The 22,082-nt window shown below is 41.5% G+C and overlaps 1 protein-coding gene across 13 annotated transcripts in view; it reads left to right on the top strand.

Moving 5' to 3' along the window:
• PARG (poly(ADP-ribose) glycohydrolase) overlaps nucleotides 1-21,553 on the top strand; it is a 127,525-nt gene extending 105,972 nt beyond the window's left edge. For 10 of the 13 annotated variants that reach the window (XM_042854672.2, XM_065551805.1, XM_042854674.2 and 7 more), the window contains 5 exons: nucleotides 7,521-7,599; nucleotides 8,456-8,564; nucleotides 13,409-13,514; nucleotides 20,151-20,279; nucleotides 21,166-21,553. In XM_042854672.2, the coding sequence (XP_042710606.2) occupies nucleotides 7,521-7,599; nucleotides 8,456-8,564; nucleotides 13,409-13,514; nucleotides 20,151-20,279; nucleotides 21,166-21,326 (584 nt within the window). In that variant the 3' untranslated portion in view covers nucleotides 21,327-21,553. Of the gene's footprint in view, nucleotides 1-7,520; nucleotides 7,600-8,455; nucleotides 8,699-13,408; nucleotides 13,515-20,150; nucleotides 20,280-21,165 lie in introns of all 13 variants that reach the window. The other 3 variants (XR_010589214.1, XR_010589213.1, XR_010589212.1) reach the window with 1 other exon arrangement.
• The last annotated feature ends 529 nt before the right edge of the window (nucleotides 21,554-22,082 follow it).

The raw sequence follows: 22,082 nt of genomic DNA, 5'->3' as shown, positions 1-22,082 counted from the left end.
CAGCCCTAGACCAGATGTATTGATTTTAAGGTGTGCAGTCTAGATGCCAAAGGCTCCTGTTGGGGCGATGCAGCTCTGCACCACTCCTGGCACAGGGCAATAATAATTGCTTCATTCTGGCCCTTACACCTTCATGCATTTTCTAGACTTTCTTTCAGAGAAATGTATGTTGCCCTGTGAAAATGTACTTCTCTCTGGGGGTACGTCTACACTACCCGCCGGGTAGCGATTGATATATCGGGGATCGATTTATTGCGTGTAGTGTAGATGCAATAAATCAATCCCCGATCGCTCTCCTGTCGACTGCTAAACTCCAGCTTGGTGAGAGGCGGAAGCAAAGTCGACGGGGGAGCCGCGGCAATCGACTCTGCACCGTGAGGACACGAGGTAAATCGAACTAAGATACGTCGACTGCAGCTACGCTATTCTCGTAGCTAAAGTTGCGTATTTTAGGTTGATTTCCCCCTCTCCCTCCCCCCCCCTCCCCCCAGTGTAGACCAGGCCTAAGATCTCATTTTCCTCCTCTTATTGTGTTTCCTTCATTAGGAGTATATTCCAGTCTTTCAGTGAATGGTGCTTAATACGTATTCTGAATAGCGGAATATTTTATTGTCATTGTAATATGTATGCGAGTCAACTTGTTTCAATGTCTGTGTACCTGTGAACCTACTGCCCATGTAGGTCCTGGTCTAAATGAATTAATAATTCTTCTTCGAGAGATGTCCCTGTGGGTGCTCCACTCTAGGTGTTGGTGCGTCCCTGTGCCTTCACTCGGAGACTTTTCGTAGCAGTACTCGTACTGGCCACACATGCGCAGAGGCTGCCCCCTGCAGTGAGTCTAGGATAATAGTGCGCATGCGTGGCCAATCTCCTCAGTTCCTTCTCTACCGTCCCCGGCCTGAGACGGAGCTCAGCAGACTCGTTAGGAAATCCCTCACTTTGTTACTATTACCTGTTCTAGTAGTTAGTTTGTTGTCAGTTCTTGTTAGTGTAGCTCATTAGTTCTTTTATCTGTTAAAAAAAAAAAAAAATTCTCTCTGCCGCAGCCGCTTCTACCATGCCTGGCTCCACAGGCTTTAAGCGCTGCTCTACCTGTAAGGATGCTATTCCGCTCTCTGATGGCCACTCTCATTGTATAAAATGCCTGGGGGAAACACACATTTCCCAAAAATGTGCCCACTGTACCAAACTCAGTTCCAGGGCACGAAAGGACAGGGAGCTTAAACTGAAACTGCTCCTCCTGCAGAAGTCTATCGAGTCAGTTTCAGACCCAGGAGCCGACTCCAGCTCTACTGCCCGCCACAGCCCCCCTGCTTCAAAAAAACTGAAGAAAGCTACAAAAAAGGGGCAGCCCTCGCCAGCAAAGAAGTTGGTGAGGCACAAAAGTGCCTCAGGCAGGTCAACAGTTTCCCTGCCTGTGTTTCCTCGCCTCAGCACTTGTGAAGAGCCGGGCTCCTCAGGCACCGCACGAAAGCCGCCTCAGGCTGCGGCGGCTGCGCGAAGCTCCGGTGCCGAGGCTTCAGGCTTTCAGTTGCCTGCCTCGTTTATGGCACCGTTCGGCACCGAGACGAACACGGTGCCGACATTCCCAGCCTTGCCTGATCCTGTGCGGGCTGATGTTGTCCCCCCGGCACCTACCACGGCACCGGCAATCGCAGCACAGGCTGACAGGGAGATCAAAGGAAAAACCACTGCTCAGAGGAATGTTCCCTCAGGGCAACTTCCTCCTCCGCAGCTTTCACCTCATGCAGGAGCCTCACCTTTTCAATTCACTCAGACAGCAGATCTATTGGTCTCACCTATTCTGCAGTCTCCCCTGATAAATGCCTGTTTTTTTCCAATGCTGGATTCAGGATCAGAACAACCTTCCTCCAGTGAGGAGGAAACTGATCCACAGGCAGTTTTTTCTCCTTCTCAAGACTCCCAGACCCAGATCAACAGGGGTTACAAAAAAACTATCTCAGCCTGTCCTCAGTATCCTGCCCCATGGGGAGTGAACCCTTGGATGGCAACACCTATGCCCTACCCACCACCTTGGCAATGTTGGGCACCATGGGCATCGTACCCCCGAGAACACATGCGCTACGGCACTTCGACCAGGCGCAACACCGGTTTAGCACTGCCTCGTGACGGACCTGTCAGTGACCTAAGATACCAGGCAGCACCGTCACACTCCCAGGAGCAACTGAGTCCTGCTCCTATTCCAGCAGAGTCCGACGTAACGCCTGAGGAAGCCTTACTTCCCCTTCCTCCAACCCCGTCGGATGACTATGCCAAATTCCAAGACCTCTTTAAAAGAGCTGCAGGTGACTTGAAAATTAACTTAGAGGAAGTCACTGAACAACGGCATGAACTAACAGACATTTTGCAGCCCTCTTCTTCATCTAGAGTGGCATTACCAATCAACATAGCCCTTTTAGAACCCGCTAAATCCATCTGGCAGAATCCAGCCACTAGCCTACCTACCTGTAAACAAGCGGACAGGAAGTACTTCATTCCTTCAAAGGGCTCTGAATTCCTTTTTACCCATCCAGCGCCAAACTCATTGGTAGTGGACGCAGCAAACCAGAGGGCCAAACAACAGTACGCCCGCTCCACCCCAGCCAACAAGGACAGTAAACGCCTGGACCTCTTCGGCCGTAAAGTATATGCATCCTCGACGCTACAATTTCGCATAGCTAATTATACCGCAGTCCTTGCAAAATATGACCACAAAAACTATAATAAATTCATGGATTTTATTGATCACATCCCAGAACAGAAGAAACAACAATTCACAGCTCTGGTTTCCGAGGGACAAACCATATCACGCACCGCTCTCCAAGCGGCCCTCGATGTAGCTAACACTGCAGCAAGGTCGACCGCCACAGCAGTGGTCATGCGACGAGGTTCATGGCTCTCTTCCTCCTTCTTCCCTCGAGAGGTCCAGAGCACCATTGAAGATCTTCCCTTCGATGGGGAAAAACTTTTTGCCTCCACCACAAACGACATGCTGCATTCGATGAAGGACGCAAGAGCAACCCTCCGGTCCCTAGGCCTCCAGCCACCTGCGACCAGAGGACGACAATATAGATATCAACCTTATCACCGACCACGCTACCCCACATTTTCACAACACTCCTATAGACCACAGGAACAACAACCGCAACAACGACGCCAAAGACCAAGATTCCAGCGTCGTCGTCCTAATTCTACAGGGGCGCTGCAACCCCCTCCAACTAATAGGCAGATTTGAAGCATTGGTCGAGGGTTTAGAAAACAGCGTTCCCACTTCAGCTGGCACACCTATCTTTGGACACCGCCTACGACCATTCTCTCATCAATGGCAGAAAATTACATCCGACAAATGGGTCATAGAGGTAGTTACAATTGGATACGCCATCCCCTTCCTCTCCCTCCCTCCCACCCACCCACCTTCCCTGTCCCTCTTCAGGGACCCATCTCATGAGCAACTACTCTTCCAAGAAGTGCAGCATCTCCTTCAACTGGGAGCAGTAGAAACTGTGCCAGAACGACACAGAGGGAAGGGTTTTTACTCCCATTATTTCTTAACAGAGAAGAAAAATGGGGGATGGCGACCAATCCTCGACCTCAGGCAGCTCAACAAATTTGTCAAAAAGCAAAAGTTCAAGATGGTCACTCTCACCACTATAATCCCAGCGCTGGAGCAGGGCGACTGGTTTTCAGCCCTCGACCTACAGGATGCCTATTTTCATGTGACTATACACCCATCCCACAGACGATTCCTACGCTTTACTCTTGGCTCCACACATTTCCAATACAGGGTTCTCCCTTTCGGACTGGCCACGGCCCCCCGTGTTTTTTCCAAGATCCTAGCCGTAGTTACAGCCTACCTCAGAAAACAAGGGGTCGTAATATTTCCTTACCTAGACGATTGCCTCCTCAAAGCTTCAACGTTCGACGAAGCTCTCCGATCCATACGGCTTACCATCGATTGTTTCCTATCTTTAGGCCTGCAAGTAAACAAAAACAAATCCACATTATACCCCACCCATAATAGGGTTCATAGGGGCATACCTCGACTCCCGGACGGGGTTGGCATCTCTCCCACCAGCTCGCTTCAATTCTATAAGTCAACTAGCCACAAGGATTCGCAACAGTCCCCAGGTGACTGTCCGGGATTGCCTACAAATACTAGGTCACATGGCCTCGTGCACCTCCGTCGTTCAAAATGCACGTCTATATATGAGGTGCTTCCAAGCGTGGTTGGCCACGGTGTACAGACCGAATGTGCACCCTCTAAACAAGACTCTCTCCATACCTGCCCGAGTCAAAGATTCTCTACAGTGGTGGACAATTCACTCCAACCTCTGCTCTGGAGTCCCCTTTCTTCAGCAGGCTCCATCCCTCATACTGACGACCGATGCATCTCTGACAGGATGGGGTGCACACATGTCTCACCACACAGCCCAGGGGCTTTGGTCTTCAACCGAGACCTCTCTCCATATAAATGTCCTAGAACTTCGAGCCATTCGCAATGCGTGCCGTCAATTCCTACCACTGATCAAGAACCAACACATACGCATAATGACAGACAATATTGCATGCATGTTCTACGTGAACAGACAGGGGGGAGCTCGATCCCAGTCCCTGTGCACAGAGGCTATGAAACTCTGGAACTGGTGCATTGCGAACAACATCCGGGTATCAGCGGCCTACCTTCCTGGAGTGATGAATACCACAGCGGACGAACTAAGCAGACGTTTCCCATGGGATCACAAATGGGAATTAAACGAGCACATCATTCGCGACATATTCCGCATTTGGGGCTACCCAGTAATAGACCTCTTTGCAACTGCAAAAAACAAGAAATGTCCCAATTTTTGCTCCAGAGCAGGGCTAGGCAAACATTCCCTGGGAGACGCATTCATGATCCCATGGCACCAAAACTTACTGTATGCGTTTCCCCCAATACCGGTTCTGAACAGGGTCCTGATAAAATATGAACAGATGGAGCCAAAGTGATCCTAATTTCCCCATCATGGCCCAGACAGCCCTGGTTTCCGTTTCTCACCAAAATGTCCATTCGACGACCAATCCCTTTGCCTCTCATTCCGAACCTCCTATCACAACAACACGGCCGTTTTCTCCACCCCAACTTATCCATGCTCCACCTCAAAGCATGGTTCCTACATGGTTCTCCCAAAATGAACTAGATTGTTCTGAACAAGTTCAAAGAGTGCTCCTGCATAGCAGAACACAATCTACTCGCACCACCTATCTATGTAAGTGGAAACGATTCACACACTGGTATTCAACTAAACAACTTAGTCCCACGTCAGCACCTCTTCCGCTCATACTTGACTACCTATTGGACCTTAAGCAATCCGGCCTTTCTTCCAGTTCCATCAGAGTCCATTTAGCTGCTATTACAACTTTTCATGACAAAATTGAGGGTACTTCCGTATTTGCTCATCCTATCACCAAGCGCTTCCTCAAGGGACTCCAAACCCTATACCCAGACATAAAACCACCCACCACCCCATGGGACCTTCATCTAGTTCTCTCTTGCCTAACCCAACAACCATTTGAACCCCTAGCCACGTGTTCCCTTTTACACCTTTCGATGAAAACAGCATTTTTAGTGGCAATTACCTCCGCCAGGCGGGCAGGAGAAATAGCAGCTCTTATGGCAGACCCACCATATACGATATTTTTCAAAGACAAGGTTACCCTCAGGTTACACCCCAATTTTCTTCCTAAAGTACACTCCTCGTTCCACATTAATGAGCCGATTCACTTACCAACCTTTTTCCCGAAGCCACATGCGAACTCGTTCGAAGCCTCAATGCATACACTAGATGTACGCAGGGCCTTGTCCTTCTATTTGGATAGAACCAAACCTTTTAGAAATTCTTCCAGACTTTTTGTTTCCATTGCGGAGCGTTCCAGAGGTACACCTATTTCTACCTAGAGACTTTCGAACTGGATTTCTCAGTGCATCCGGTTGTGCTATCAGATGAAGAAAGTTACACCTCCAGACGGCATCAGAACACACTCCACTAGATCTATGGCTGCCTCTGTAGCATTCTTACGCAAAGTTCCCCTGGCTGATATCTGTAAAGCAGCTACCTGGTCCTCTGAGCACACTTTTGTTAAACACTATGCCCTTACTCAAGGCCCTCTATCTGATATACGTTTGGGCAGGGCTGTACTATCAACGGCGTTCCTATCAGATCCGAAGTCCCTACCTCCTTAAGATACACGGCTTTTAAGTCACCTAGAGTGGAGCACCCACAGGGACATCTCTCGAAGAAGAAGAGGAGGTTACTCACCCTGTGCAGTAACTGACATTCTTCGAGATGAGTGTCCCTGTGGGTGCTCCACTACCCACCCTCCTCCCCTCTACTTTGGAGTTGGGGTAGCCTCCGTTGTAGAGAAGGAACTGAGGAGATTGGCCACGCATGCGCACTATTATCCTAGACTCACTGCGGGGGGCAGCCTCTGCGCATGTGTGGCCAGTACGAATACTGCTACGAAAAGTCTCCGAATGAAGGCGCAGGGACGCACAAACACCTAGAGTGGAGCACCCACAGGGACACTCATCTCGAAGAACGTCAGTTACTGCACAGGGTGAGTAACCTCCTCTTCATGTCATGTTAAGGAGTTGAACTATATATAAATGGGTTCTAATATGTTAAACCTTGTTTTTATATATATATATATATATATATATATATATATATATATATATATATAAAATAAAAGTTTGACATGGAATTTCTGACCTTTTGAACAATATAGATTAGAAATCATTGTCCGATTATTAAAATTCGGGAAAATATTCTTGCTCGTATGAAAGAACAGTTAACTATTCTATGTCCATCACAGAGAAAAGTGACAGAGATGATGCTCCCTTATTTTGGTCTTCTGTGTTGATCAAGCATGACAGCTCCCTTCCTTATAATAACGCTGTCAGTGCATTACAGTAATGCTAACCAGACACTTTTCTCAGTCTTTTCTCTCTACTAAATTTTGCAAGCTAATTTTCTTTATTTGTGTCTCAAACAAAAAAACCCTGTCAGTAAGGCATCTGATCTTTGTTAAATAGACATTTACCAGTAAAAGGAAAAATAGTTTATTGGAAAAACTCATGTCCTTCCATTCCTCCCCCCCACCCCCCCAAAAAATAACTTGCTACTCCCAAGATCTGCATCCTTAGCCATCAGCCTGGTGTCTTTCCTGTTGAATTTCACTCTGGACTGGGGAGGCTGAGAACTGCAGGTAGTTAAATGTATGTTAGGACTTGTGGACACAGGTGAAAGAGACTTGCAGTTGTGACTGCCTGTGTTGGACACTTACTACCCCCTGTCGAAAAGAGACTCATCTTGATTACATAGGGTTTGGTTTGCCTCGTAATGTTCATATGTAGCTCCCATTAGTATTAACATAAGTTGCACATGTATTCAGAGGAGTGAAGACTCCTTGGAGGAGGTGATGTATTAAGAAGAGAAAAATCTGCAAATTGCGTGTTTAACATGACAAATGATTTATTTCAGGTACTGAGCAGTACAGTGACTATACAGGCTATGCAGAAACATACCGATGGGCGAGAAGCCATGAAGATGATACCCCAAGGTAATGCATTCACTGTTGAGTAGTTGAGATCATTTTTACCATTAAAGCTTAGCCTTTATTTCTGAAAAAAGAGTAAGGAAAGTATCATGAATGTTGAACTGCGGCTCTCAGAGGCACTTTTTAGCTTCTCTTTTACAGATCTGACCAATTGGGTTTTTAAAAACTGCTAGAAAGCATGTAGGTGCTTTGTTATAGATAAGGCCCATATATTTTATGGCAGGGGCAATTTACTACAGAATCTATTCTTTGCAACAGGATAGTTTAAGGTAATAAACTAATTATTCATTAATTTAAAGCTGTTATGGTTCCAAAGAAAACCTTTCAAAGAGGAACCAGGTGCAAACTGTAACAGTATTGTCTTCCTTAGCCTGTACAGCTTGCAACAGTAGTTCTGAGAGGCATAAATTGCATCTATTCAGAAAGGGTGCTAACTCTGAAATCAGATGACAGTTTATTTTACTGTTTCACTGCTGAGCATTACCTTGTTAGGTGCCAAAAGCCACAGCTACCTATGACTCCATTTTATACTCTCATAACTTCTACAGTGTAGTTATGAGTCTGCAGTACAAAAATATCGTAACACATTGAAAGAGCTTTTTTATGGCCTTCATCAGCATGATATCAGTGCTTCGCAGACATAATGAATGTATTTTCACATCAGTGCGAGATAAGGTGGTGCTATTATCTCCGCCATGTTTGCATTTCAGAACAGGTAATTGTAGCTTCGCTTACTGAAAGAGTTAACCTGCTGAATGAGTTATAAAGCTTTGAGTCACACTTCAATTCTTGGAATTGTTTCTTTGACGATATATTATTGACTACACAAAATTTTGCTGTCCTCCTTTTCCCAATGTAGGGATGAATGGCAGAGGCGCTGCACTGAAATTGTTGCTATCGATGCATTTCACTTCAGACGTTTTCTTGATCAGTTTGTTCCTGAGAAAATTAGAAGAGAACTCAACAAGGCCAGTAACTTCTAAGGCCCATTATTTACAGCCATTTCATTAATGTTGGAGTTATGCTTTCCCATCGTTCTTGCAGCATCAGCAACTCCTTTGAAGGGGACATCTTGTTTAATTGCAGTATCATTTCATAATAGGTATCCTTCATATTTTGCAATAGTAAGATTAAAGCTTAAGCATGCCAGATAGAATGCTTGTTGGAAAATGGTTTCTGTCTTGGCATACATTTTTTAATTTTCTAAATGGAAACTAATAGGTCTGTCCAAATCTTCCCAATAATGTTTTTCAAAAATTCTAAGGCCAGAACTAAAAAGTTACCACTACCAATATTTTCTGCAATTTATATTTAAGATTGGTTAGCTGTAATGAATCTAGTCTACCCTATGATTTTAAAGAAACAAACAAAAAAAAGTACAGTACCTCATATTTCTATAGATTGATGGTTAATACTGATATTATTTCCTTCTCTTCCCCGTCCTCCCCTTCCCCTGCCCGCAGTTTCTAATTCATGACCAAATTCTGGACTAATTTTTTCTCTTCTAAATGAGTATCCAACTTAAGTTTCTATTTTCAATCAAACACTGGAGAGGGAAGTCTCTTGCTTTATTATGGATCAGATCCTAGCCCCATCTAGAAACCAAGTAAACGTTGAATTCTGATGATACTCTACATTATTGGTATACCTTTCCTGCTACCGGTATCTTTAGCTGCAACTCTTTTTTTTTTTTTTTTAATAAACATGGCAGGTTTTTCATTAATTTCTATGCCTTGTAATTAATCTTTAGCAGGTGTACATATGTACTGTATAGGCCCTACTGTGAAAGGTACTGGGAAACCTCAGTTTCCATTTTACTTCAGTGGGAATTGAAGCATTCAGCAAATTTCAGGATCAGGTCCTATTGTAGATATGTAAGTAAATTCAAGCAAGTACAGGAAGCTTTTCATTAATCTTCCAACTGAAAAGGAAATACCACTTTTAAGGTAATTTTTCCAAAAAATCAAGACTAATTTTAGTTTAAAAACCTGTTTCCTGTATAAAGTAACATATATCACATCATTCCATCACTGATGGTAATGAAATAAGCCCTGAAAAAGACAGTAAATGAATTTAGTAAACTTCAGTGACAGTTTAATTGGAAAACTAAATCGCCCACCCCAATGCATTTGAGATCAGACTAAACTTATCAATCATATTGATAGATGCAAATCCTTTCATATATTAGGATAAATGCATGCATTTTCTTCTGTTTAGAACTCCTGTTAGGCAGCGGTAGTTCAACATGAACAGGTTAATCATATCTGAGGAAAATGCTAAGCCAACTGCTGAGTGAAATAGATTTTACATTCCATTAAGTAAGGTAAACTCAAATGTAAGGAGGAATTCTGTACTAAATCATACTAGAAATCACCATGCCTTCTGAAGACAACATATTGCTAGAGTATACAACAGTATTTGTCTACGTTGGTTTTCAGTCAATTATATTTTTTGTGTGGTGTGGAAACAAACAATAAGGGTTACAATTTCTTCTTATCTAAAATGTATTATGATTTAATTAATTAGACCATTTATTTAGGCCATCAAATATCTGTTTATGCAAGAATGGCACCCCATCATAGGATAGGGATCAGTATCCATTGACTCCTGCAGTTCTGTTATACTTCTATTCTATTATTAAGAATTAGGAAATAATTGAGAGAGATATTTAATGGAGTGGTTTTATCTTTTAAAAGGGAGCCTTTCTTAAAAGTTGGTATTGTATCTCCTTTTTAAGTTGCACTTATCTCGGTGGGACCAGATGTTAGTTGTCAGTCAGTTTTCCCAAGAGGCAGTTTGTTGGGACTGACACCTACTCATGGTGTTGGAATTATTCATATTATTTGAAATTAATATTAATATGGGAGATCACCAAACACTAATTCAACCATAAATTTCTTTATTAAGTCCAAAGGACAAATGGTATTTATACAATTGCTCAAAACATATCTAACAGCCTAAAGATAAGCAGTCACTACACCAATAAAGTAACAAATTATTCATAAGCATGTGATCAGTATATTTAAAAACAGGTCAGACCGAGGGAAAACCGTCTCATCCTAGTGTGCTCCAGAATGATCAGGTAGGGTCTGACAAAGAACTTTCAGATTCATGGCTCTCTTTATACCCACCAGCTAACTTGGTAGCTGTAGCAAAAGCCCAGTTCGAAGCAGTTTATCCTTGCTTTTTTCCTTCCTTTCTTGTATACTCCCATCTCCTTGCTTACCAGCAGAACAGTGGGAAGGTTTGTGCTTGTTTCTTTTGAAGAGAAAAGGTTTTAAGGCAGTTTTTCTTGCTACTGCTGCTTATTAGTTATTTTTGAACCATACATCCTTCCTACACTACAACTACTACTACTAATTATTCTCACAGCCTTCCTTTATTTGCTGATTAGGGTCTTTTTCGGCTTACTAGCCACAAACTATAAAGCAAATACATTATTTTTTAACCAAACTTAAGATAACTATAATATAACTGGCTGTACACCTGGTTTAACCCATCCCTGAAAAAACTGATTGTTGTCCGAGATCAGCTGTTTAGAATTTTAAGGCATCCATTGTGCCTGATTTCAATATTAAGATTTGCAAATACACAATGTAAGAAATGGAATAGTAAGATAGTACACAGGGCTACTGCATTATCATCATGATTCTCTTGAGAATAGTGCTAGTTAATAATAGTCTATTCCTGGTGATACTTTATAGCTTAATTATCAAGATGCAACTTGATCTTTTTAATTTCCAGCAGAGCATCACTTATCATTGTTTAGAAATTTGAGATATTTTATGACCAAGACAGTTCCACTCTTATATTGGCTATAAGGGTCATTGTGGAGCAATGAGAGGTACTCCAGGCACTCAGTTTGCTACTTCTGGAGGCTTCAATCTGTTGTTAGATAGGAGAGTGAGAGAGAATATAAAGGCAGTTTCTATGTTCTCCGTGTATTCTCTCTGTGTACTTCAAAAATACATGTCCCACTCCTTCCCGCAAATAAACAACCAAACACAGAAACAAAATGGCTCTTTTTCCACTACAGATCCAGTTCTTTCAGCTGGGGAGGTTTATTTTCCACACAGCTGTGTAATAGTTTGCTAGGTGCTGTCATTTTTCACAAACCTGCTCCAGTCATTGAGCACACCAATATTTCTGACTTGAGAGAGACTTTAAAAAGCCACATGCATCTGATGGAACAGGTAATTTGTGAACTGTTGTGTAAGCTCTCTGTTGTAAACTTTGAATAATGGTGTACTGCCAAATCATAACTAATATCTGTCAGAATTTACAGACTACTTGGGGGCGAAAAAACCATGTTTACTAATCCGTACCAGACAATGTGTTCAATAATTTTTTTATCTTTGTAAAAATTTCATGGAGAGATTTGCCCTTTTTCTCCCCTGGGTCTTTTGTAGGAGCATCTTACTTTATCCAAGATTTGTGAGTGTGTATCAGGTTTTTCCCCTCTTTCCCTCACTTCATATTATATAAGACCTGTATTTTAAGATGGCTTTGTGTATTTTATTTTCAGGGCTTTAAAGAACATGGGACAAATTAGTCCTGCTGTTACATAGTGGTTTAACCTACTGTAATGGTCTCATAATATTCCATGTGTGGATCAGTGATAGGCTTTTCAAGTTTTCACTTCACAAGCAATCACAAAAATGCTTCATTACATTTAATTTAGTGCTGGGAAAATTTGTCTCCTTTTCTTGTAAGGTCATTCTGTTTCCTTGGCTCAGATGAGTTTCTTTTGTCTTTGATTGCTATGGTAGCTGGCAAATCACAAGTTGGTCCTTTTTTGGTCATGCTCTCTAAATTCTGATGAGAAGAGATTTTACACCTTTATGAGAAACAATTGGGTGGTCAAAAGACAAACAAACAAAAACCTTAAAAAATAAAAAGGACAGAATTTGTATTAACTTTATAGTACTGGTATATGAGAGAGGCACAGTAAGGAAGGATTCTACCATTTTAAACCTATAGCTAATCTAACCTTTAGTTTTGTGAAAACCAGAAATGAAATGCTTCCTTATCCTTGAAAGGTGACAATTATGCAGGGCCTAGGACAGCAGGAGTTGCATAGGATAAAGGGGATTATGCAGAAAAACTACAAATACCTGTGCTTGGATGGAAGCCCTCTAAGGAACCTGCATAATAGTTTGGGAGGTGGTACTCTTCCGTCTGAGTAGATATTGAACTGAAGCCCCTAGTACTGTACTGCTTTCAGATGAGACACGAAAACTAGGCTCTGACCAGTATGGTAATTTAAAGAGACCATGGCATTTTCCATACAAGTAGGGTTAATCCCAGTGTCTCAGCCACATTCCATTCAAAAAATTATTTCCCATTTACCTAAATAGGCCCTCCAGTTTCAACTGAGTACAAAGTATCCTCTTTCTTGTTAAACTGTAGCATAGTGGCTATTTCTCCAGAAAGGTTTCAAGTGGACCAAGTGAGCTTTCACTAAATATAAAGTACACATTACGTTTAAATATGTAAAGTGTTGTTTTACAGATATTCTTGGAATTTTACCTAGGGCATCTGCTCCTCATTAGTGCTGGGGAAATAAGTAGGATTTTGTTTTCCTATCTAATTTTCACTTTAAATGTTTCCATTGCCTATCGTTGCTCATTTGCCAACAAACTAGTGTGTTAACTTTCACTTTTAAGCCAGCCTGAAGATATATTGAATTTTAGGTTACCAGAAAACAGTAGAATAAAAATGCAGATTACTGTTATCTAACACTAAGCTTAAGAATATAGCATCAGAACTACTGTCAAAAACCTCCTCTGATGTGCCTTTTGTCTGCCTGCAGGCATACTGTGGCTTCGCTCGACCTGCTGTTCCCCCTCAGCATCTTTCAGCAGTAGCCACAGGAAACTGGGGATGTGGTGCCTTTGGTGGCGATTCCAGATTGAAAGGTAAATAATAGCAATGTTTTAAGGACCGAATGAATCAAATGTCAAGTTGGAGTAAGTTTTCTATTTTAGGTGCTTGGACACTTTGGTTTAGAAGGAAATAAGTTTTTATTCCTCCCTCTTTAAAAGTCCCGAAAATTGAAATGAGTTTTCATAGCAAACTGCTGCTAGCCAAGGGCTGGAGTAGTACTAACCATCTTAAATTCATGTATTTTGCACATTATAGTGGGAGGAGGGTGTAATTGTATTGTGACAGGAAAGGTCAAATGGAATGAGCATGGGAATGGGAGCCAAGAATTTGAGTTTTAAATCGTTGCTGCCACTGGCACACTCTGTGGCTTTGGGCCAAACCTCTCTGGGCCAAACTTTGAGCCCGATCTTAAGTGGACCTTTATTTATGGGCCCACAAAGCTGTTGTAATTACCTAGTTGTACTCACAAAGCAGGTAGAGTGCTTAGATACCTAAATGACCCTAAAATGCAGGCGCAAATAATTTTGGTTGCAAAATAGTGCCTGCATTTATTTGCAAGCACAGTTTGCCTCGCCCTCAGTTTCTTCCATCTGTTACAAGTTATTCTCATTCTTTTCTTGCTTATCCAGTGTATGTTTGCACCGATTTTTACAGGAAAAGCATTAGTCACCCCTGCCTTAAGCAAACTCCTAATCTGAGCAAAACAGGGTTGATACCTGCCCATCTACCCAACACAAGGGTTAATGTCTGTATAGCACTCTGAAGATGTACAATGTTAAGTATGATATTGGAGATTGTTGGCTGATAAGAATGAGTTTCATTCTAGGAGAACTTATGCCCCATTTTGTCCCCTACCACTTTGAGGGTATGTGAAGGTATGTGCCTTTGGTTACCGGGCAATACGGCTGTTGGCCTGAGTCCATAGAATCGCCCCGGGGTGCAGGGCAATGCGGCCTAGTGGCCAGAGTCTCTAGGGTCACCCCGGGTTGCAGGGCAGTATGGCCTAGTGGCCAGAGTCCATAGAATCGCCCCTGGGTGCAGGGCTATGCAGCCTAGTGGCCAGAGTCTCTAGGGTCACCCCAGGTTGCAGGGCAGTATGGCCTAGTGGCCAGAGTCCATAGAATCACCCCTGGGTGCAGGGCTATGCGGCCTAGTGGCCAGAGTCTCTAGGGTCACCCCGGGTTGCAGGGCAGTATGGCCTAGTGGCCAGAGTCCCTCCCACTCCATCGGGTCCCAGCCTCCGGCCCTAACCGCAGCGTAGGACCTTGCCCCTGGCTCGGGCGGCGGGGGGGGGAGTTCCCCTGCCAAAACATGCTGACGCTTGCCGGGGGCAAGGTACCAGTCCATCACCCCACCCACGGGTCGCTTCCTACCGGCTTGCGCATTGAGGTCTCCCACGAGTCTCCAGGTTCCCTGCGGGCCTCCCCGCTTCCCAGTCAGGTCCTTCCCCTGCGGCTGCCAGCCCAGACTAAGCTGGGCTCCCTCCTTTTATACTCCCAGAGCACTTGGAGCATGCTCAGTACGTACGGGGCGGGACTTCCGCCGTCAGTGCTACCAGCCTGACGCTGCTAGGGCTGGTGCGGGGCGGTTCTGCCTCATCACAGGGTACCAATTGCCAGTGCAACGTATTTGATATCTTCAAAAAAGGACAGAAAACATAGCTTCCTTTGAAGCCTCTATAAATGCCTCCTGATCTCTGCCTTCCTAAAAGGCAACATGTATTCTTGGGACCTGCAGTCTCTTAAATTTCTCCTTCCTTGCAACCAAATCCCTCAATTTCTCTTGCACTGTCCTTAATCAAGGCACTCAGCCTGTAGCAGACCCCAAAGTCCTGGATTAATTTGTGACTGCTTCCCACTTTGTGGGTACCTGCAAATCAAGCACTTGTTTGGATTCTGGATTAGTAAATCCCCAAATCTAGTTCTGCGTAGTTATAATTTAACATAATTTAAATCTAAACAGAAATTGGCATATTTTGCTGCTTATTGTCAGGTGTTTGGGGTGAAAAAATATTTTCAAAAGTTAGTTTTATAACTATGGCCTAGTGAATATTTAAGTGGTTATGTTAGAAACTAAATGTAAGCATCATGATCTTCAGGCTGCCAGCTTCATTAGTTTTTTTCCCAAATGTGTGTTACTCAGCGAGAGCCTATTTTTCACTCCGTGCTCATTGATTTCGTGACAACTGTTTTTTGTTTTCCATTAAATAAAATAGATTACCAGGTTCAGGCCATCAATACAAAGAGCCAAATCTGCTGCAATCTGTGATCATCTTTGATAGACAGTTCAAGTTAGGGAGTTTTAATAAATGTTTTAATTTGAATAAGAGCTCTTTTTAGTCTGAAATGCAATATCCCAGTGTAATCCCAAAATGTATGGGTTTCTGCTAGAAATAATGATTGCTTGACTAAGGCATGATTGGACCAACAGTGGACATGAACTTTACAATTGATGGTCCTCTATTGAAAATACCTTTCTTCTAGTCATGCAGAGGTCCAGTCTGGGGATGGCTAAGCAGGACTGTCCCAGCAGATTTGTTGAGGAGAGAAGCATTACATTAATAAAAAAAAAAAAAAAAATCTCCAGTGTTTTAGTAGATGAAAATTAGAGGAGGACATCAGAGAGAGTGAGAGTATAAGGGCATGGTAGAATTCTAAGTGTGTGTTTAAACAAATATAAATTATGTTATGAAGCATAAATAAGCTTTTCTTCAGTTACAATATATGCACAGAAGTTTAATTTTATTTGGCTTTTGTTCACTAACATTGTGGCCTTCTGATGTTAGAAAATGTTTATAACCTGATCTCCAGTAAGCCAAGTGCTATAATTATCTCTAGTCTGGCAAGAGAAAACTAGCCACTTTCTCTACCTACTGGTGGAATTTGCCTTACTTTCTGTATTCATCTATGATTTTTCAGAGCTGAGATTCTCAATTTAGTACCATTTGAAAACAAGTTTTGCTGCTGGTACTGTGTTGAGAATATAGATCAGAATATACACATGTATCCTCTAATCTGCACCGCGACCTCCTTCTGACAACAAAAATTACTTCACCACCCTCACAACCTGAGCCCGCCCAAGCCCCACTGCGCTGGGGGGGGGGGGGCAAAGCCTGAGCTCACCACTCTGGGTGGGAGGGGGCAAAGCTGAAGCTCAAGGGCTTCAGCCCCTGGCAGGGGCCTGCAACCTGAGTCCTGCCACCCAGGGCTGAAGCCCTCAGGCTTTGGCTTCGGCCCCGGGCCCCAGCAAGTCTAAGCCAGCCCTGGCAACCCCATTCAAAGGGAGTCGTGACCCACGGTTTAAGAACCGCTGCTCTAATCTTATGCTGTGCTTCCATCAGATATTATAAACTTCGGGGCTGATCCACTGAAATTGGTGGAAAGACATCAATTAGAGTTGGATCAGGCTCTAACCTGATGTGGCTGTGTCAGTATTTGGTTGGTAGAATTAGGGAACAGCTAGGTGATGCACAAGAGGTATTATGATTCAGTATGTGATTTTTTTTTTCCCCTGAGTCAGTGCTGATATGATACTTGAAGGATTAAAACAGCCTTTTTGAATAAAAAATGGGGCAAAACTATGAACTTGACCAACTTCTGGTCATTTAAAATCCCATGATTCTCTTTTTGAGAATTGAAGTGGTAATTCCTGGCCAAATTCAAACTACTTATTACATTCTGCCTGGGCAAATTCCCTATATGATTTCAAGTGCAAAAGATATTTTCTCCTCTTGTTCTAAAATGTTATATACCATTATTTGCACTATGAAATTTGGGAATGTTTTTATCTCAATAGTAGCTCAGTTTTTAGTGGTGGGGAAAAGTCTATTGGTTAAAGTTTGTAAAGAGCTTTAGGATCCTTCATGATGGAAGGAAGTATATACATGTAAGATTATCAATGTCATCTGTAGTTTTCATTAACTAAAAGAAACTGATATTATAGACTTTACAGGCTGTCTTAAATCTGACAATATATGGCAGTGAGAAAGCAACTTTAGAAATGAGGATCTTGTGTACTGATATGACATTTTTGGCTATATTTTGTATATGTATTTTTATAACCCTTTTTAGTCTGGTGTTGACCAGTGTTTTTATGTGTGTTCAGAAATGCAAAGATTCGAGTTTGAGATATGAATTCATTTTCACAGATGATTAAAAAAGAAAATAGTCTTCATCTCCAAATGTTCTACCAAGAGATTCTGCAGATGTTTCAGGACAACTTGGTTATTTTATATTTTTTTAAAAACAAAATAGTACATTTGTTCTAGAAGCCTTAATCACACTCCAGCATGATTGAGTGTCACGCATTAAAGAAAAGCTATTGTATTGAAAATACAGTCTGAATCAAGGTCACAGTGAGTGACCTGAGAACGCAGCAAACTGCAGTATAAAGAAAGAAAATTATCCCGGTTATAAATAGAGGAATGCTATGTTGGCTAAATAAGACTTTTTGAAGTAGTTTTCAGCTTGTTTGTGACTTTTTTCAGTGATCTTAAGCTATGAGCATAGATATTTTGAATATTTAAAAGATGAGCTTATCTGGCTGTGTACACATATGTGGTAATATCGGTCTGTTTATCAGCTAGAGATACAACTGAGCTACAAAGTTTGGATCTACATCTAAATCTTCCCAAAGATTGGGGTGCTTGGAGGCAAGGTTTTGATTTGGATTAATTTCTACTTTGTATCAAACGTGATCAGCCTGAGGTGGGGCTATAACTGATTTAAAGTCACCACAGAATTGGCTGTTCATAGAAATGCCCCTTTTTTGTCTTCTTCAAAAAATTCTGCTTTAATATTGTGAAGTGGGCTTTGTTTGTTTATCTTTCTGAACTGCACTGTGTGGCACATAATGCTGAGATTCTTTCTCACAGAGGATTTGCATGCTTCCATTCTCTAATTTTCTTTTGTTCATTTTATGTACTGTATGTACTGGAAAGGGTTAAGGATATGCATACAATTATCCTGTGGATCTCTGACTTACTACAGTCTAACAGCCATAGTCATCAGCGTTGTTCCCATGTCCTCTACATTTCTTTGCACAAGAGCTGTTTGGCCTGTACACTCTTTTCTATAGTTCCATGAAGCAGATCTGCCCTTAATTCTGTAGATTCCTACTGGAACACTTTATCCAGGCCAACTTAGTTTTTTCTTTAGAAAAATCTAATAGAAAATCATAATCCTATATTGCAGTACTGCCGAAAGGTTTCATTTAGGATTCATGGTTCCATTGTGCTAATTTAGGGGGAATAATCTGAAGTGATGCTTCTTGTATAGAAAGGAATTCTTTCCTGATTGTTTTAAAATACTTACCCAGTTTTCCAGTATGTTCCAGTTAAAAGGGAAGAGCAAGGTCTGAGATAACTAAAATAAATGCTAAATGTTCAGTACCTTCATAGTGTTATGAAAATATATTTTAATGGGGTATGTTATTTGTAAGGTACTTCTCAACTACCCAGATCAGTGTTTTTATAAAAAGTTCTCTAACCTGAAAAAATCTGTTCAAAAAAATAAAGTGAGAAACCAAAGGGAGGTTTTTTCCATTAGCTTCAAAGGACATGGATCAGGCCCTAGCAGAGGTGAGAGAAGGGAAAGGGAAGGCTTGCATGGTGGGAAGTCTGACTGAAGTCACCGCTGTTTGTCCCTCGCTTTCATGAGTGTCAAATTTACAGATTTTTAGCAATTAAAAGTAAAAACTTGGGTGGAAAGCAGTTTACAGAGTACCTTCTCATGCTCCTAGTGCAACGTGCAGTTGCATAGTTCATTTGGCCTAAATGTGAAGAGTCATTAGATTCAGTTCTCTTATGCAGGTTACTTCATTAGGCCCTTTATAAAACAGAACTACTGAAGTGTTTCCAAATCCATAGGCTGTTGGTTAAGTATTTAAATTAAAATATCATCCCCAAATTGAGATTGATAGTGTATGTGATGAGTGTAATGAATAATTTAGTTCTGGGTTTAAAAGGGCCCTTTGATTAAAGAGCATACTATGTTAAATTTGTCTGTATTAAATAAAATGGGAAAGATTCCTCCTCCTAGTTGAACAATGAATACCTTACTAGTGTGCTTTGCCCTGCCAGGTGTGAATGCAAGGACAATTCCCTAGGTCATATTTTTGTTTAACATAAAATTCTTCATCACCTTCTACTGGTGAGCATAGAGTGGATAATATCCCTGACGGATATTGTGAATGGAAAGATTAGCATTCAGACAGGTATATGTCCAGAGACAAGAAATAATGGTAACCCTCCATAGATTCAGCAGTTGATAGAGATCCAGCCTTTGGAACATTGTAGGCTGATTGAGCTAAACATGTGATTAAATAATACGTAAAGTGCCTATCACACTACTAGCTAAGTAAGGTTTCTTAACATGAATACTTACACATTTTACTCTTCAGAAGGAAGTATTTTCCCTATTTTCCATATGAAAAAACCTGCTTTGAGCGTCAGTTTCTGGTTGTATTTTGTTTTAAGTGGAATGATGCTTGCAATTTTACAAAAAGTGGGCTTTAAGATCTCCAGATGAAGAGTACTATATGGTGTGATTATTAGTTGTGAAAGCTCCCAACCTTAAATTTAGAGCACAAATTACTCTACTTCTATAATAAATTGTCTATATTTACCTATTTTTTTAATTATTATTTATGTATTTATTTATGTGCTGCAGCCTTAATACAAATCCTTGCAGCTGCGGAGGCTGGGCGAGATGTGGTTTATTTTACATTTGGAGATGCTGAGCTGATGAGAGATATTTACAGCATGCACACCTTTCTCACTGAAAAGGGCCAAACTGTAGGTAAGCATAAAACAATCTCCCTCCCCTGTGAAATACGAAGGGGAATAAATCCATTTCCAGTGAAAGTTGAACAGTAAGAAATGTAGACACTAGGATCATAAAAGTGCTGAATTTAAGTAAAGGAAACCTCAACATTAAAGGTCTATGCAAGAAGCTATTCCTGAAAAAGTGGTAGATAATAAACATGTGCCATCATATAAGGTAGTTTATGGTAACTAAAGGCCTGCCAGAGCTCTAAATAGAACTTGAAATAAGACCCACATTTTTGTCCCTCGTACTATTCTGATATGGTATTATGATCCCTATCGTACAAGCCCTGATACACCTAAGTAGCCAGATTTGAAGTCATTGGGACTCGCAGTACAGGAGAAGCTACATTCATTGCCCTGCTGATAGTAGTGTCTCTAACTTTTTGTGGGAAACAGAACTCTAAATTTAGGTCTTTCCAAACCAGTTGAAAAAATAACCCATTCTGTAATGGTTTTGTTGTTTAAAATTAGAAAGTGTATATACATACAGTTACTGTGAAATTCACCACTCCTTGCTCAGAGCTCAGGTAATTTTGTGCAAGGAGTTGTGCAAGCAATGGATTTCGTGCAAGGGACTGAAGTTGAGGGGGACCCAAACCCTTGTTTTCAAATAGCTCGCAAACCACAGGTTATGGCACAGTCCCTCTTGGTCTGCACTTCCAGTCTACACACTGAAATAAGAGCTGCTGTCCCTTCACTTCCCCTAAACAATGTTCCTTGCCATTGAAATCCATGTAAATGCAGATCCTCTGGCCTGTACCCAGTACACAGTTGTTGGTTGTGAATATATACATACTTCTAGTATGATGCAGTAATTTTAGAAACGTGCATTGGTTTTATTTCTTTTCATTTTCAAGGGGATGTTTACAGGCTGTTGCTCAGATATTATAATGAAGAATGCAGAAGCTGTTCTACTCCAGGACCAGATGTGAAGCTTTACCCTTTCATATATAATACCCTTGAATCCTATGCAGATTCCACCGATGAAGATGAGAAAGGATTGTGCTTTGATGACTAAAATAAAAATTTATGAGGAGGATTTTTTCCTTTCCTTCTAATATATTGTTTGAATTGCTGGGTGTAAAATATGGACTGGCTTAACTTAATATCAATGTATATAATACTGCATTTGTAATCCTATAAACTCTCCTAACCTAAAACCAAACTTTCAGAGGTGAGATTTTCTGTTTATACAATGTAAACCCCATCCATCCACATATATAAAGAGTTGTTTTGTAAATCCTATTTGCATGTCGTCTTGTTCATCGGCAGATTTTGGTCTATATTTGTTATCCTTTGGAATCAATAAATACCAGTTTATGTGAAAACTTTCTTTAAGAGAACCTATAAAATATACCGATTTCCAGCATAAAGCGATTACTAGTAAACCCACAGCCATGTAACTCATGGGCATGATGTTAGGAAAGCCTGTAATTATCCATTTTATTGGAAATTCTAACAGTTCCAGTCCATCCCTGAAACTACCATGGTACTTTTTTGCCTTTAATTTTCACTTCTTAATTTCTGCAGCTTTAAAAACTTCACAATTTTAAATATGTTTTAAATAAAAAGTAAAAGTTTAAAAACTGCAAGGATTATGGGGAAGCAAAAATTAAAGCAGCACTCACAACTACTCTTCTGGTGTTGGCACTCTGAGGAGAGCAGGATAACAGGAAGTTAGACTGGGAAAGGGAAAAGAGGGGCTGAGTGATAAGGAAAAAAGAGAAACAAAATTAAAACTAGAGGAAGCAGAGGGAACAAGTTCAGATTGTTT

The sequence above is a fragment of the Chrysemys picta genome, chromosome 7 (genome assembly GCF_011386835.1).
Source record: "Chrysemys picta bellii isolate R12L10 chromosome 7, ASM1138683v2, whole genome shotgun sequence".
In the NCBI taxonomy this organism is placed as follows: Eukaryota; Metazoa; Chordata; order Testudines; family Emydidae; genus Chrysemys; species Chrysemys picta.
The sequence above is the reverse complement of the archived record's forward strand: the minus strand, read 5'-3'. Positions and strand labels throughout refer to the sequence as shown.